Source organism: Rhodnius prolixus, unplaced genomic scaffold (genome assembly GCF_049639745.1).
Source record: "Rhodnius prolixus isolate KJV_2025 unplaced genomic scaffold, Rpr scaffold_3, whole genome shotgun sequence".
Taxonomy (NCBI): domain Eukaryota; kingdom Metazoa; phylum Arthropoda; class Insecta; order Hemiptera; family Reduviidae; genus Rhodnius; species Rhodnius prolixus.
The window spans coordinates 48,631,727-48,645,716 of NW_027411603.1; the positions used below are offsets into that span (position 1 = coordinate 48,631,727).

Here is a 13,990-nt window from a genome sequence, read left to right on the forward strand (position 1 = left end):
TATTACTTTTAAACAGAAAATTGATCAATTTGATTTATAGTCTTGACGTTGTCAGGGCGTACGAGTATAATGTCTTTATTTGGGTAACTATGTTGCAGTTCCTGATTCCGATAGCCCTTTTTGTACATAACTTCATGAACAGTCTGTTATTTTATTATAGACTGCGGCTGTTATTGGCGCCCCTAATCCATTTTTTCTTTCTTCTTTCATTTTCAAGCAGGGTGGAGCCCATTTATCTTAATGAAGGATGTATTTTTTATGATTTTAGGTATGAAATCCCTTGAAGGTTAATCAGAATTTCCTTATATCATTTTTGTCTCCATGTAATCCGCATTTAGCGTCTTAATTCGCCCAATACATTACATTTTGTACCCTTGTTTTTCTGTAACTAGGTAACAAATTTTCGTGAACGAGTCTTTCTTTTTTTGCAAAAAAATTCCAGAGCACTTAAGTCCGAAGACAATTGGTCACAATGAGAATTTTGTGGAATAAAATCTCTGAGAAAGAATGTGCTTGCGCTGGAATGTTTATTCCCAATCTTGTGTCCATTTCTTAACACCAAGTTGTAACATTGCAAATATTAACCTTTTGTCACCTTGTTTTTTTTCTTAACACTCGCACTAACATACAGCTTTAAGTGTTATGTAATAAATATAGTTAATATCGGCTCCAGGAATACTTTAACAGCTATACTCACAACCAATTCTAGACTCTATACATACATATTAGTTCATTGTCATCTTAAACGATTTACGCCAGAGCTTTCGTGTAAATATGGCCATTCTATAGTAAATTATGTGCATGCGTGTTTCTAACTTCACAACTTAACAACTATTCTATAACCCTAAAAGGAATAAATGTCTTTTAGTGTATTAGAGAGAGAAAACTTTTTAGTTATGTACCAAACCACCAAAGAGGAGGCGAACTCCAACAAAAACTAGGGGTCAAATGGCTTCATTCTCCTACGGGAATTCGTTAGGGCTGGAGTATATTTCACCTTTGGCGATTTGGTTTTCATAGAAGGGATAATAGGGGATATTTTGAAGAAAACTTTAGAGACTATATAAGTTTTATCAGAATCATAGCTTTGTTAATTTAATAACCATAATTGCTCTATAATTGCCTAAAAATGTTTCAAACACCCCCGCTAAGACCACGAATTTAAAAATCCAATCTGAGTTGGAAAAAGGAATAAATCTTAATGAACACTCAAATTTCGAATTCAACCGTCTGATTGAAGAAGCAAAGGATTAAAAAATAAGATTTTGAATAATGTTTAAAGAAATGAAAGTAAAGGTTTACCTTTAAAACTTTAATGTGCAGTAAATTTGACTAAAAACACCAAATCTGCAAGCTGGCTCTCGTCAAATTCTGGCCGAAATGTTTGTTTTAAATCACTTAAATTTGCAGAGAATTATTTTCTGGTTGTGTACCCGAACCATTTCACTGTACAATCCACAAAATGTTGTGGGCAACCAATTCTAATGTACCATGTAAAAAAATACTAATCTTTCCCGTTTATTTTATCCGAGTCAAGAATCTTTCTCTGTACAAAACAAACTGCTCATGATTCACCAGGCCCCGACCTTACTGTACAATTGCTCTGCCTGGGAAGGCTTGACTTGAAACAATAACATCTTTTCAGACAACCCAGATCGACTTCTTAGACTCCCGCACATTTAGAATCTGTTACTTACACGGGTGAAATCATCCATAGACCCAGTGAATTAGTTTATCCAAAACTGTCCACTGAAACTTCTTCTCTAACCTGTCTTACCCAATCTGCCCGAAATAACCTTCCTCATTGACATAATAGAAAAAACTTCTTCTCCTTTAATATTCCCCTTTTAGCTTCAGAATTTCCCGCTATTATTCTGCAGATAAATGATCTCTTTTTTTCTATCCTGAATATCCCTAAATAAAAATATCTTAATGGGGAACAATAAAACAGTACATTACTTAGTCCTTTACAAGTTTTACCCGTTTTCTTTGTAAAAAGTCGGTAAATAAATATTTTAGGCATCTTTAAGTAAGTTTAACTTTCAATCGCATTTTTAGATTAAGCGCGCAGCTAAATTTTTCAGAGGAAGAAAGGAAATTTAATAGTTACTTCATGTAAGAAAACTGGTTAAATTTACCAGTGTTGGGACTAAAGTTTTTGCTCCACTCAGAGACCAATTTCAAACGATTGCACCAGTGTAAACTGTCACTTTTTAAGTATATTCTTTAATTTTCTTGTTGTATTACATAATACAGGATGTACATTTACACCCCTCTGTTCGGGGCAGTGTTTTATTAAAATAAAAAAAGTCTTGAAGCTCAATAAATGCACAACTTTTTCTGTGTTTTGGGTGATCCCTCGATTCATTAATCATTGTAAAAATACATTTAAACATTTTAAGAAAAACCACCGAGAACGAATTTTTTTAGGCCTTTAAATACAAATTTCATTGTTATAAGAAACGTTTTGAGGCTCTGGTTTAAGTAGATTTATAGGAAATTTAATGTTCTTTCGTTTGGAATAAGCAGATTTGTTGTAGGATAAAGGATAGAAAAGTTACGGCCGTTTTTAAGGTGAAAAACGCGAATATCAACGGAAAAGTTAAAAATGCAAATATCTTGGACACTATTGAGAATTAGGCCATAGTGAATAGAATATTTTTTTGTTGCATTTGAGCTGCTGAATCACCTCCCGAAGTTTCGACCACTCCTCCGTGCACAACCTGTAAGAGGGCCACACGATATACGGATAACAGTCTTGTAAATTCCCTAATTAAATGGAGCAAATTTGTTAGTGGACATTTTAAAGGAATTTTGTTATTTTATTGTTTTGTTTTATATACTTTTAATTGTTTGTGCTTTAAATGTGAAACGAGTAAACCTCTTTTTCTCTTTTAAGTTTTATTAGGTTTAGAATTTTCGAAAATGGAAATGTGTTACAGTTGATGAATTCTTCAAGGATGTTTTTAGCATTGGTAGCCTGTGGTATGTAACGATGTCTGTATTTGGTAATAATATTTATGTAGAAATAGAACATAGAAGCAGAGGGAAAGATATTGGAAGCAATAACGTAGAAGCGATCATCTTGGGCAACATTGAACCCTTAAACTTTCACCTCTAGCATTGTTTTTTTTTCTATATACATATATATACATTTTTTTTGGTTCGACCTTTCACTTTAAGGTTCATATACTTCTTCTGAAATCATTTCTCACGTGCTAACACTTTATATAAGTTCACGTTTCTTTAAATATTAACCGACTTGTAATGTAATATAACGTTCTGTAGGTTTGTAAAAAATTAACAATTATACTGGACATTATTGTTCTTTTTCTTTTTGTTTTTTGCTATCAATGTTTGCAGCTTCTTTTGAGATCGTTGTAAGTATGAATTAATAAATGAAAACTCTCTCAGAAAGCCCAGGTATTACTCTCATTTCAATTAAAGTGACACATCACATTAGATTAAAAAAGCTAGAAACTTCTATTCTACAGTTACTTAATAGTTAAATCATTTTAAAACGTGTCAGTGCGCACGTGCAAATAAGAAAGCATAAATTGTGAATAGTCTGTGAGGATCTCGTTAGACTAAAACATTACTTGAAGACTAGCATTGTTTCCTCTCCAGTAAGTTCCAGAGAATCCAGAGATTGTTTTCTGGACAGACACACTTTGCTACTGGATAAATGATAAGTTAGCATACTTAAGGATTAAACTAACCTGAGTTGTAGCAAGCACGTGACCTGCTACTCACCTGGCAGTGGTAGACATTTCCATTTCTTGTGACCAACTAACCAAAGGTATGTGTTTATGTAGTTGTCTACCGTTTTCACCCGTTAACAGGACACTCTTGTCCTCTTGTAGGCTAACCTTTTCGTTAATAAGATGCAACGTTGTGCATCACACACACTCCTCCATAATAATGCAACTAACTGATAAGCACAACTGACCAATTAAATTTTATCTTATTACATCGCTCTTTACAGTACTAGTACCTATTTTAATGTCACCTTATTACATCGGCATGTTCTCTTCTTGATGATGTACACCTTAGCTTTCAAGCAGCGTAGTAACTTAACCTTATTAAGTTATTTACGTAAACATAGAACCTCAAGATAAAGTGGCGCAAACATTCACATGTCTTCCTCTTGGCACAATGATTGCGTGATTAAAATTGATAATTTGTACAGGATATTGCTAAAAAGCAAAAACAAAGATCCATTAAAGCGATACTTCCGCCGAAATCGATTTTTCAAAAAAATTGGAATTAGTTTTAAGTATATACTTCGTGCTAATATTGTACAGCTGATGAGGCTACACTGAATGACGTTTTACCGTCCAGGGCCCACAGTGTGCTAGTGGCTTCTACATCAAAAAGAAATCTATCGATAATACCATGGTCCATGCATGCAACAAGAACATGATGCAAGCTCTGCAGGCGTTGCAGCAGATGTTAAGGAGCCAGCTGCTTAATTACGAATTCTTATTTTTCTTCATTTTAGGAAAAACTAGGAAAACATGAAAATAAAATTATTCTTTATAAATTTTTCATTTTATTTCAAAATTTTTTTCATTTTTTCAAAATTTTATTTTGAAACAAACGTATAACGTTGTTTTGCAAAAATTTATAATAGGAAATAATTAACAGACAATTAATGTTTTTTTAATTAAATATTTACGATCTTAATAATAAAATATTTACAATCAAAATCCATCAAAATATAGATTTTTCTTTTTTGTTTAAATTACAAATTAATACTAAATAAACAGATAAGGAAACTAAAAATACAAAAAAAAATTGAATGCCCCCAAAGAAAATGGTTGTTTTTCTTTCCTAACAAGTTATATCATTAGGAATTTTCATCACTTTATTGGTGAATTTAAAAATTTTAAACAGCACAATAAACTTATTCACAAACTTAACAGCCTATCAGATTGCACTATTTAAAAAACTATTTCAACCAATTAAATTTAATAAAATATAATATTACAACTGATTGGTTAAAAATTAGCTGCCAAAAATTTAATAATGGAGAGGTTATATCTTTCCTATGCTGAGGTTTTTTTTATTTATATCATAACCTTCCACAGATTGGTCTGCTCCTTTTCTTATTACTGGCCAGTTTAAATTAAATTTAGTAAGCTCAAGAGGGTGGAAGATGTACAGATTAGCACCAGGATCTAATCTTGAAGAGGTATGTTGTAGCGAAGTTTCCTCTTGATACAGATTTCTTTCAGATTTCTGAATTTGAACACTTAATGGAGGAAAATATAAGCGTCCTTGATCACGAAAGAGGAAAATTATAGAAAACTTTTGTTGCTTTAGACTCGCAAAATGGAAAATCACTCACCAAAAAATTTCAAATTTTATATTTGGTTTTAAAACGCCAGAAAGATCAAAGCCCTTTCACTTGCCCCCCCAAACGCCACCTCAAGAAGTGTGGCTATCTTAAGAAATAACTTAAAGAGGATACCCTAAAGCAGGGAATAGGCTAGAGTCTCGAGACATATTCGTCCAGAGTTCCCCGTCGATCTAAGACATTATTTACGAAGAGTGTTCAGCCAAGACTCTAAAGATGTCTAGAATACATCGCTCCATCACCATACACCCACGCTAGCATTTTCCTTCATCTTTTGTTTCAATTTATAATCTTCGAAGTTCGACTTCTTAAATAAACACAATTAAAGCAGTGAATCAGGAGCAAATAGCCATCATTTATTCCCCGTTTTTATTCTAGATCTTTTAATTTAACATTTATTCATCCCCGCTCCACCAGTCACCCAGAGGGAGGCACTATCTAGGTATGTTTCCCCTCACTTTTCTTACAGACCTCTCAACCCACAATCTCAGTCGGATCATTTGGTGACAAGGGACAGAATAAATGGAAGTCAAATGTCTCTAAATAAATCTCTTCAATAACTGAAGATGGATGAACATCCAAATATTGCCAGAATAATAATAATAATAAATAAAAGGGAAGGGATTAGCTATGAGGTTAGCGTACTGGACTCCCACGCGGAGGTCCCGGGTTCGAATCCAGCTGCTGACCCTTAGATTTTCTCTTCCTAGGAAGCTTCTTACAGCTCACTGTCCGGTAATGGACAGTGTTGTCTATAACGAGAGAACACTGTCCGGAGGCCGGCAGTACACTGAAAAAAGCTCCGGGCGCCAATAACCTTAGATGTTGACGCGCCTTAAATCATAAATAAATAAAAAAATAAAATAATAATTAAAAATAAATAAATTAATAACTACCAGGATGTGATATTGATGTTTGCTGCAATAGACAATAATCTGAGCGAATACGGTCTTCAAAAGCACTATCAACGTCGAAGGATATTGAACAATAATATTGATCGTGCAAGATCCGCATTTCGTACTTCCTGCTAAGATAACCCCAGCCCATTTCCGCTGTTGATGTAACCCCCCGTTTAAACGTACGTTCTGTACTTAGCAAAGCCACAGAAAAGATATTCGTATTCAGCCAGGACTGTGAATATCCTTCCAATCGTCCATAAAGATTAGATCCTTGTATTTTTCGGAAGCAAGTTTCAGAAAATTTAAATTTATAAAGTGTATTTTCTTAATAACAAAAGGAAAAGAAAAAATTATAACAAAATTCTGTCTTCAATAATAATTATTGAATATTGATATAATTATCAATAATTATTGATAATTATTATCAGGAACAAACTTTCCTAAATCATAAATTTTTCACTTAAAATTTGAAAAATAAATTCTATAAATATCTAAAATTTAATACTAATCTAAAATAATCTATATCTCTTTTTTTATTTTCAAATTAATATTATATTTTTAAATTTACCGAATAACAGAACAGAAATATGGCACCATTTTGTGCTTTCTAAATTCATTTAAAAAAAAAAATTGCACTAAGAGAGTGATTAATTTTATTTTTACCTTCTTCTTTCTTTTTATTTACCTGGGTGGTTTCGAAACCGGAACTCTAATTATTCAGCTGAAGCTTAGCTTTACTTTTCTTGCAGTTAGCCATTTCTATTTAGCTCCATTTAGATTTTATTTATTTCTCTTTTGCATTAGATTCAGTTTCAGATGATTTTAAAGATTATATTCTAAAAATAAAATAAATGTTTATAAAATTTATTAATAATGCTTATTGAATTTGATGAATGACTGTAAATTTAGTTTAATTTTTTTTGTAAATTCATTACAAAATTAATAAAATGAATTTTGTAAATTGAGGAATATTTAAATTATTATTTAGTAAATAGTTTAATTTTTTCTGCTCACTAGGCTGTGATTGGTTGCCACTAAGGACACCAAAGGTGTAAGCTCTTACAATTGCTTTGTGACACCCAAAAACAATCATAAATCTAGTAAAAAGTCTTAATTTTTTGAAACCCCGAATTACTAGTTACAAAAGTTACAAATAGATGTCGGGGGCCAGCGATTATTAACATCTTTTTAATTAGTGAATTCAGCTAGTTTGCTGATATACACATTGGTCAAGTGGTCCCGTATCACGTAACGTATTGATATGAGCCAAATTCGACCAAATGAGATAATGAGCTTGTTGCACCTGTATTGCGATCAGTAAGTGAGGCGCTTATTTAAAAGGAAAATTCATCATTTGTGCCGTAAAACTCCATAAAGCCAAAAAGTTGAAGAAATTGTTCATTGTGCTTTTTATAATTCCTGTTTAAAATATAAATTCAAATAAATTTACAGGTTATCATTCAGCGGCTGCTACAGGAATTTGAGTTGAATCACGTATTGCAATGATTTACATTAGAGCACTGAGTTGCATCAAAATGGCTTGTAAAATAAATTATTCATTAACTAATACCCAAAAAATATTTTGTCGTTTAATGGTGTTAAACTTTATTGTTTGGGGAAATCTATTATAAATATAAAAAGCTACTGTCTGAACTAAGTGCTTTGACACTTAAATTTAAGATATTCCAAAAATTTGAGTTAATAGATTCGTACAGTGAACGGCTCACTTAAATTTAAGATATTCCAAAAATTTGAGTTAATAGATTCGTACAGTGAACGGCTCACTTAAATTTAAGATATTCCAAAAATTTGAGTTAATAGATTCGTACAGTGAACGGCTCACTTAAATTTAAGATATTCCAAAAATTTGAGTTAATAGATTCGTACAGTGAACGGCTCACTTAAATTTAAGATATTCCAAAAATTGGAGTTAATAGATTCGTACAGTGAACGGCTCACTTAAAAATAGCAATTTTGATAAATACAGGTTGAAATTTTAGAACTCTTAAAGAATTGCATTCAGAGATTATTTCACTAGATTTTAATCAAATAACCCTTTGATGTAATCAAATACCGGGGAAGAGAATTTGTGGTTACCATGGTGACACATAGAAAATCAAAAAATTGATTTTAATCTACCCATATGAGAAGAGTTCTTTTAAGATATTTGTTTAAAATATTTCAGAAACAGCCTCAGGCATCAAATTCAATAAAAACTATAAGTCAATGAAACTAATAATAGAACTCAGACTGACACTTAGACATTCGCATAAACTAATTTGATTTTTTGTTCGTCTAAACTATATTAGAATCAATTGCACTTGTATAATCAATAAAATGTTCACATCAATAATAAAAAAGGACGGAAAAGTCATGGATGGATTTATAATATTGAGTTCTAATTTTATTGCTAAATACTTTTTTAAATTTTAAATTTTATACTTTTCAAATTTATTGCTAATCAAATTTTATTACTATTTATAATATATAACAACCCTCTGTATGTATATATATATATATATTAATTATATTATATATTCTTTAATTCTTATCTTCCCTTTAATATCTCTTTCAAAAAATAATATTTTACAATAAAAAATTACAATTATCACAGACGCTGGAGCATTTAATTAGATTGGCAATTTTATATATATATACATATCTAAAAGTATGTATAATAATTTGTCATATATTATATATTTATATATTATACATGTCTAAGTACAATATATTTTACAGTACTTATCATAAACTGCTGCTCTGCCTTTCATCTGTAACAGAAATGTAATAATTCCTGTATTAGTTATGTATTTTAGTAGTAATTATTCTATTGAAACATATTGGATAGCGAAGATTTCGTGGGTAGATGGTCATAAACGAGAAGTAGAAGTAGTTAAAGGGGGGAACAGCTTCAGGATCCCTTTTGGGACAAGTAAAGACGGTGTGGGAACTTTTCCAATTGACGGGTTGCAGCTAATTCTCATCCAAAAACTCAAAAAGTAAGTTAGGCGGACATAGGCTAGACCCGCAAAGCTAAGATGTATTGTTGGTTTAGTGGATTCGATTCCCATGGTCTAGGCCTTGGATTTTATTTAATGGTTAATATGAGGAATTTATAGTTAAGTATGTTAGGCGGTTATAGGCTAGACCCGCAAAGCTAAGATGTATTGTTGGTTTAGTGGATTCGATTCCCCTGGTCTAGGGCCTTGGATTTTATCTAATGGTTAATATGAGAAATTTATAGTTAAGTATGTTAGGCGGTTATAGGCTAGACCCGCAAAGCTAAGATGTATTGTTGGTTTAGTGGATTCGATTCCCCTGGTCTAGGCCTTGGATTTTATTTAATGGTTAATATGAGGAATTTATAGTAAACTATGTTAGGCGGTTATAGGCTAGACCCGCAAAGCTAAGATGTATTGTTGGTTTAGTGGATTCGATTCCCCTGGTCTAGGCCTTGGATTTTATTTAATGGTTAATATGAGGAATTTATAGTAAACTATGTTAGGCGGTTATAGGCTAGTCCCGCAAAGCTAAGATGTATTGTTGGTTTAGTGGGTTCGCTTCCCCTGGTCTAGGGCCTTGGATTTTATCTAATGGTTAATATGAGAAATTTATAGTTAAGTATGTTAGGCGGTTATAGGCTAGACCCGCAAAGCTAAGATGTATTGTTGGTTTAGTGGGTTCGATTCCCCCGGTATAGGCCTTGGATTTTATTTAATGGTTTATTTGCAAATACGAACAAATCACCAAAAATAAATTCTGAGAAGATAGATTAGAGGTTTGAACCTTGGCTACATGAACGAACAGATGTGCCCACCAATAGACAGCCTACAAATTTTGCGGCATTTGTGATAAGGCCATCTGTATATAACTCTTTAAATCATCTTTTCTCTTATTGTCCAAAGCTTGCACTCTGCTAACGGCCCATAGAAAATGCAATAATGCAACATTATTGCCTGCAGCTATCGTTAAATAGTTATAATTTATTTAATGAATCTATTGTGAGCGGTTAATGAGGCTAAGTGATAATTTTAAAGTAGTTAAAGTTGTAAAGAAATTGTATAAGATGATTTTGATGTTCTGCAAGGTTTACTGAGTCGTACTAAGGAAATTAGAGCCAACAAAGATAAATACAGGTAAGACTAGTGAAGTAGGGGAGAGGTTCTGCAGTAAAAAACTTCAACCTTTCTTATATTATAATAGTCTGTAAATCAAACTTAACTGAGGTTATGAAATACGGATGTGACACCTGTTCGACTCGTTAGTCTGTGCACTTTAGTACTCTGGGCAGTAACAAAAACCTTACTTAGCAGCAGGCGTATCATGTACTGCTTGCTTAATCTTATTTTGTACGGTTATGGACAATATTATTGTAAGGTATGGTGATAATTAGAGTCCAGTGTTATGAATGTCTCCATAGCTTTGGGCGTTCAGAGGTACGAGTCGCCTCAGGCGGTTGTTAACTACTAAAAGTTACACCAGAAATGGTGGTCCGTACGAGTACGATGTTAAAAAAAAATTTTGGAGCTCGTTTGGATAGTCATTTTAAGTAAAAAAAATGTTATCTGAACCATAGATCCTATATTGATCAAATTATAGAACTACAACAGTTTAGGAGGCTCATATATTTTAGGGAAAATTGAACTGGCCAGTTCTTAAGGGATGACGTCCTTGTGGGTATCCCAATCAAACAATATGATCATCATTTTTGGTGTTACTCCATCCAATAATCACATAATGCTTGCAGAGATAGTTAACGGGTGCAAATATTTGGTTTTAGCAAACCCCAAAGTCGAGTTCATCAACATATGTACACACTTACTCATACACAAGCGTTACACACGCCTACCAAGTTCCAAGTTTTACCTAACTTTAAATGAATTTCCGTTTGCAATAAACTGCCCTTATCTTTACACGATGTTTCCGGGTTAGCCATTTAAACGAAAAAACACCCAACCATGAAAATAGGAAAATTGTAGGATAGATCACAATGAAGAATTGGTTATAATTCGAAATTGGTTATTATCGAGCATATCCCAGCTGATGAGACTGTGGTGGGCCGGAGACGTTGTTAGAATGGAAGAGACTGCTATTCCCAGAAGTGGGCTGTTCCATGTGCCGGGAAGAAAGGATGGCAGGCTGAAAATGAGATCACGAATGATACAGAACGGGGTTAAGTATGTTGTGGGATCATTGAGCAGGCCAGGATCCAGCAATGGGTTGCAGCATCAAGAAGCCTAATCGAGAGAAACGTTCGTTCTCAGATCAAGTAACGTTCTCAGTGACGTATGCTATTAATTGGGTGGATTTCCTTTGAAAACGACCCCTCTTTGTGCTAGGCGGATAACTTTTCGACTTGCTGAGGTAGTAACTAAAAACTGGACTAGAGACTAGTTGATAATATTTCCCAAAACTTCACTCCAGCGGCTAAAAATTGTAGTCATCAGCCAGAACAAATAGTGTAAGCAAGTAAAAGTGTTAGAAAAACCAGTCGACGGTGGTCGAATAATAAAACTAAAACAGTCGCTTTTTTTTTTTTTATTATTATTTTTATTTCCAGAAATACCACCATCATTGGCTAGGAAATAATCTGGTAAGAACCATCTTGGGTTCAGCAAGCATTCATCGCGCCACTCTACACTTGTGCCTTCGCCTCCTGCCCGGCAGTGAGCGCGCTCTGTCTTCTTAATTAACCATTTAGTTATATAAACCTTCTATTTCTGTAACCTTCCCCTCGCTCAGTTGTACAGGTTCTCTTACTTAAACATCCTTTATCTCACTCTCGTATGATTTAGATAACGTCTCTTTAAAGTTTTATTTACTGATTTTGTTTTTTTTGTTATTTTGTTTAAATGAGGATTAATGCAACATTTTCCGTTTTTAATAAGGCCGTTTTTCACTTGCAACTAGGTAATTAATGTTTGCAATTAGGAAAACTTAGTTCAATTAAAACTTGGATAATAATTTTCAAGAAAACAATATTTTTTTCATATAATTATAAAATATTTTCTTTTATTAACATTAATAATCGATTAATGTTCATAAATAATAGAACAGTATGAAAGGGTTATCTAAAAAAAATATTATAAATGAACACGGAGTAACAAACTTAACTGTCTTTTACTATTTCCCTTAACTTTACCAACTAAGCGCTCATATCACTTGGATTTTATTTAATGGTTATTATGAGAAATTTGCAGTAAAGTATGTTAGGCGATTATACGAGGGTCGTTTGAAAAGTCCGTGCAAAAATAAAAACTACTTAATTTTTTGGGGTAAACCTTTTTTATTTTTCAACATAGTCTCCTTTTAGGCTTATACACTTCGTCCAACGCTGCTCTAGTTTGTTGATCCCTTCCGAATAATAGGATTTGTCCAAGTCTGAAAAATAGTCATTCGTTTCTGCAATCACCTCCTCGTTTGAATACAATCTTTTTCCCGCCAGCCATTTCTTCATATTGGGGAACAAATAGTAGTCCGAGGGAGCCAAGTCTGGAGAATAGGGGGGATATGAAACGAGTTGGAACCCTATTTCCATTAATTTTGCGACCACAACTGCTGAGGTGTGAGCTGGTGCGTTGTCGTGATGGAAAAGGACTTTTTTTGTGGGCCAATCGTGGGCGTTTTTCTTGCAGCTCGGTTTTCAAACGGTCCAATAACGATGAATAATATGCACCTGTAATAGTTTTACCCTTTTCCAGATAGTCGATGAGGATTATTCCTTGCGAATCCCAAAAGACAGTCGCCATAATCTTTCCGGCCGAAGGAACGGTCTTCGCCTTTTTTGGCGCAGATTCCCTCTTGGTAACCCATTGTTTACTCGTAGATTGTTCTTTGGTCTCAGGAGTGTAGTGATGTATCCATGATTCATCCACAGTGACGAAACGACGCTTAAAGTCCTGCGGATTCTTCTGGAACAGCTGCAAACCGTCCTTGCAACACTTCACACGATTTCGTTTTTGGTCAAGCGTGAGCAATCGCGGCACCCATCTTGCGGATAGCTTTGTCATGTCCAAATGTTGATGCAAAATATTATGGACCCGTTCATTCGAGATGCCCACAGCACTAGCAATCTCACGCACCTTCACTCTTCTGTCATCCATCACCATATCATGGATTTTATCATTGATTTCTGGAGTAGTAACCTCAACAGGGCGTCCAGAACGTTCAGCGTCACTTGTGCCCATATGGCCACTCCGAAAATTTTGAAACCACTTATAAACTGTTCTAATCGAAGGTGCAGAGTCAGCATAATGTTTATCAAGCTTCTCTTTAGTCTCCTGAGGCGTTTTGCCTTTCATAAAGTAGTGTTTAATCAACACACCAAATTCTTTTTCGTCCATTTTTTGAAAATCACTCGACTTCCTCGATTCAAACGAATGCCAAACACAAAGAAATAGACCGATCTGGCTGAAACTTGGTGTGTGTTCTTCCAAGAGATGCTACTAACTAAACATAACCTCGATACGCGCCAGTGGTGCTATCTCTCTGACTTTGCACGGACTTTTCAAACGACCCGCAAAGCTAAGATGTATTGTTGGTTAGTGGGTTCGATTCCCTGTCCCTAGGCCTTGTATTTTATTTAATGGTTAATATGAGAAATTTATAGTAAAGTATGTTTGCTAGTCGTCTGCCTGAAAAAATGTGCATTACTTTACTTGTTAAACCTTTAAGTATCATATTTTAACAGGGCAATGTACTGATCTACCATTATAAAAAATAAAATTAAAAA

At 33.7% G+C, this 13,990-nt stretch overlaps 1 protein-coding gene across 2 annotated transcripts in view; it reads right to left on the reverse strand.

The window, feature by feature from the left end:
• Nucleotides 1-5,527: 5,527 nt before the first annotated feature.
• The window catches only part of dysf (neuronal PAS domain protein dysfusion), a 302,152-nt gene continuing 293,689 nt past the window's right edge, over nucleotides 5,528-13,990 (reverse strand). For both annotated transcript variants that reach the window (XM_074126429.1, XM_074126428.1), the window contains exon 10: nucleotides 5,528-9,029. In XM_074126429.1, coding sequence (XP_073982530.1) covers nucleotides 9,004-9,029 — 26 coding nt within the window. In that variant the 3' untranslated portion in view covers nucleotides 5,528-9,003. The remainder of the gene's footprint in view (nucleotides 9,030-13,990) is intronic.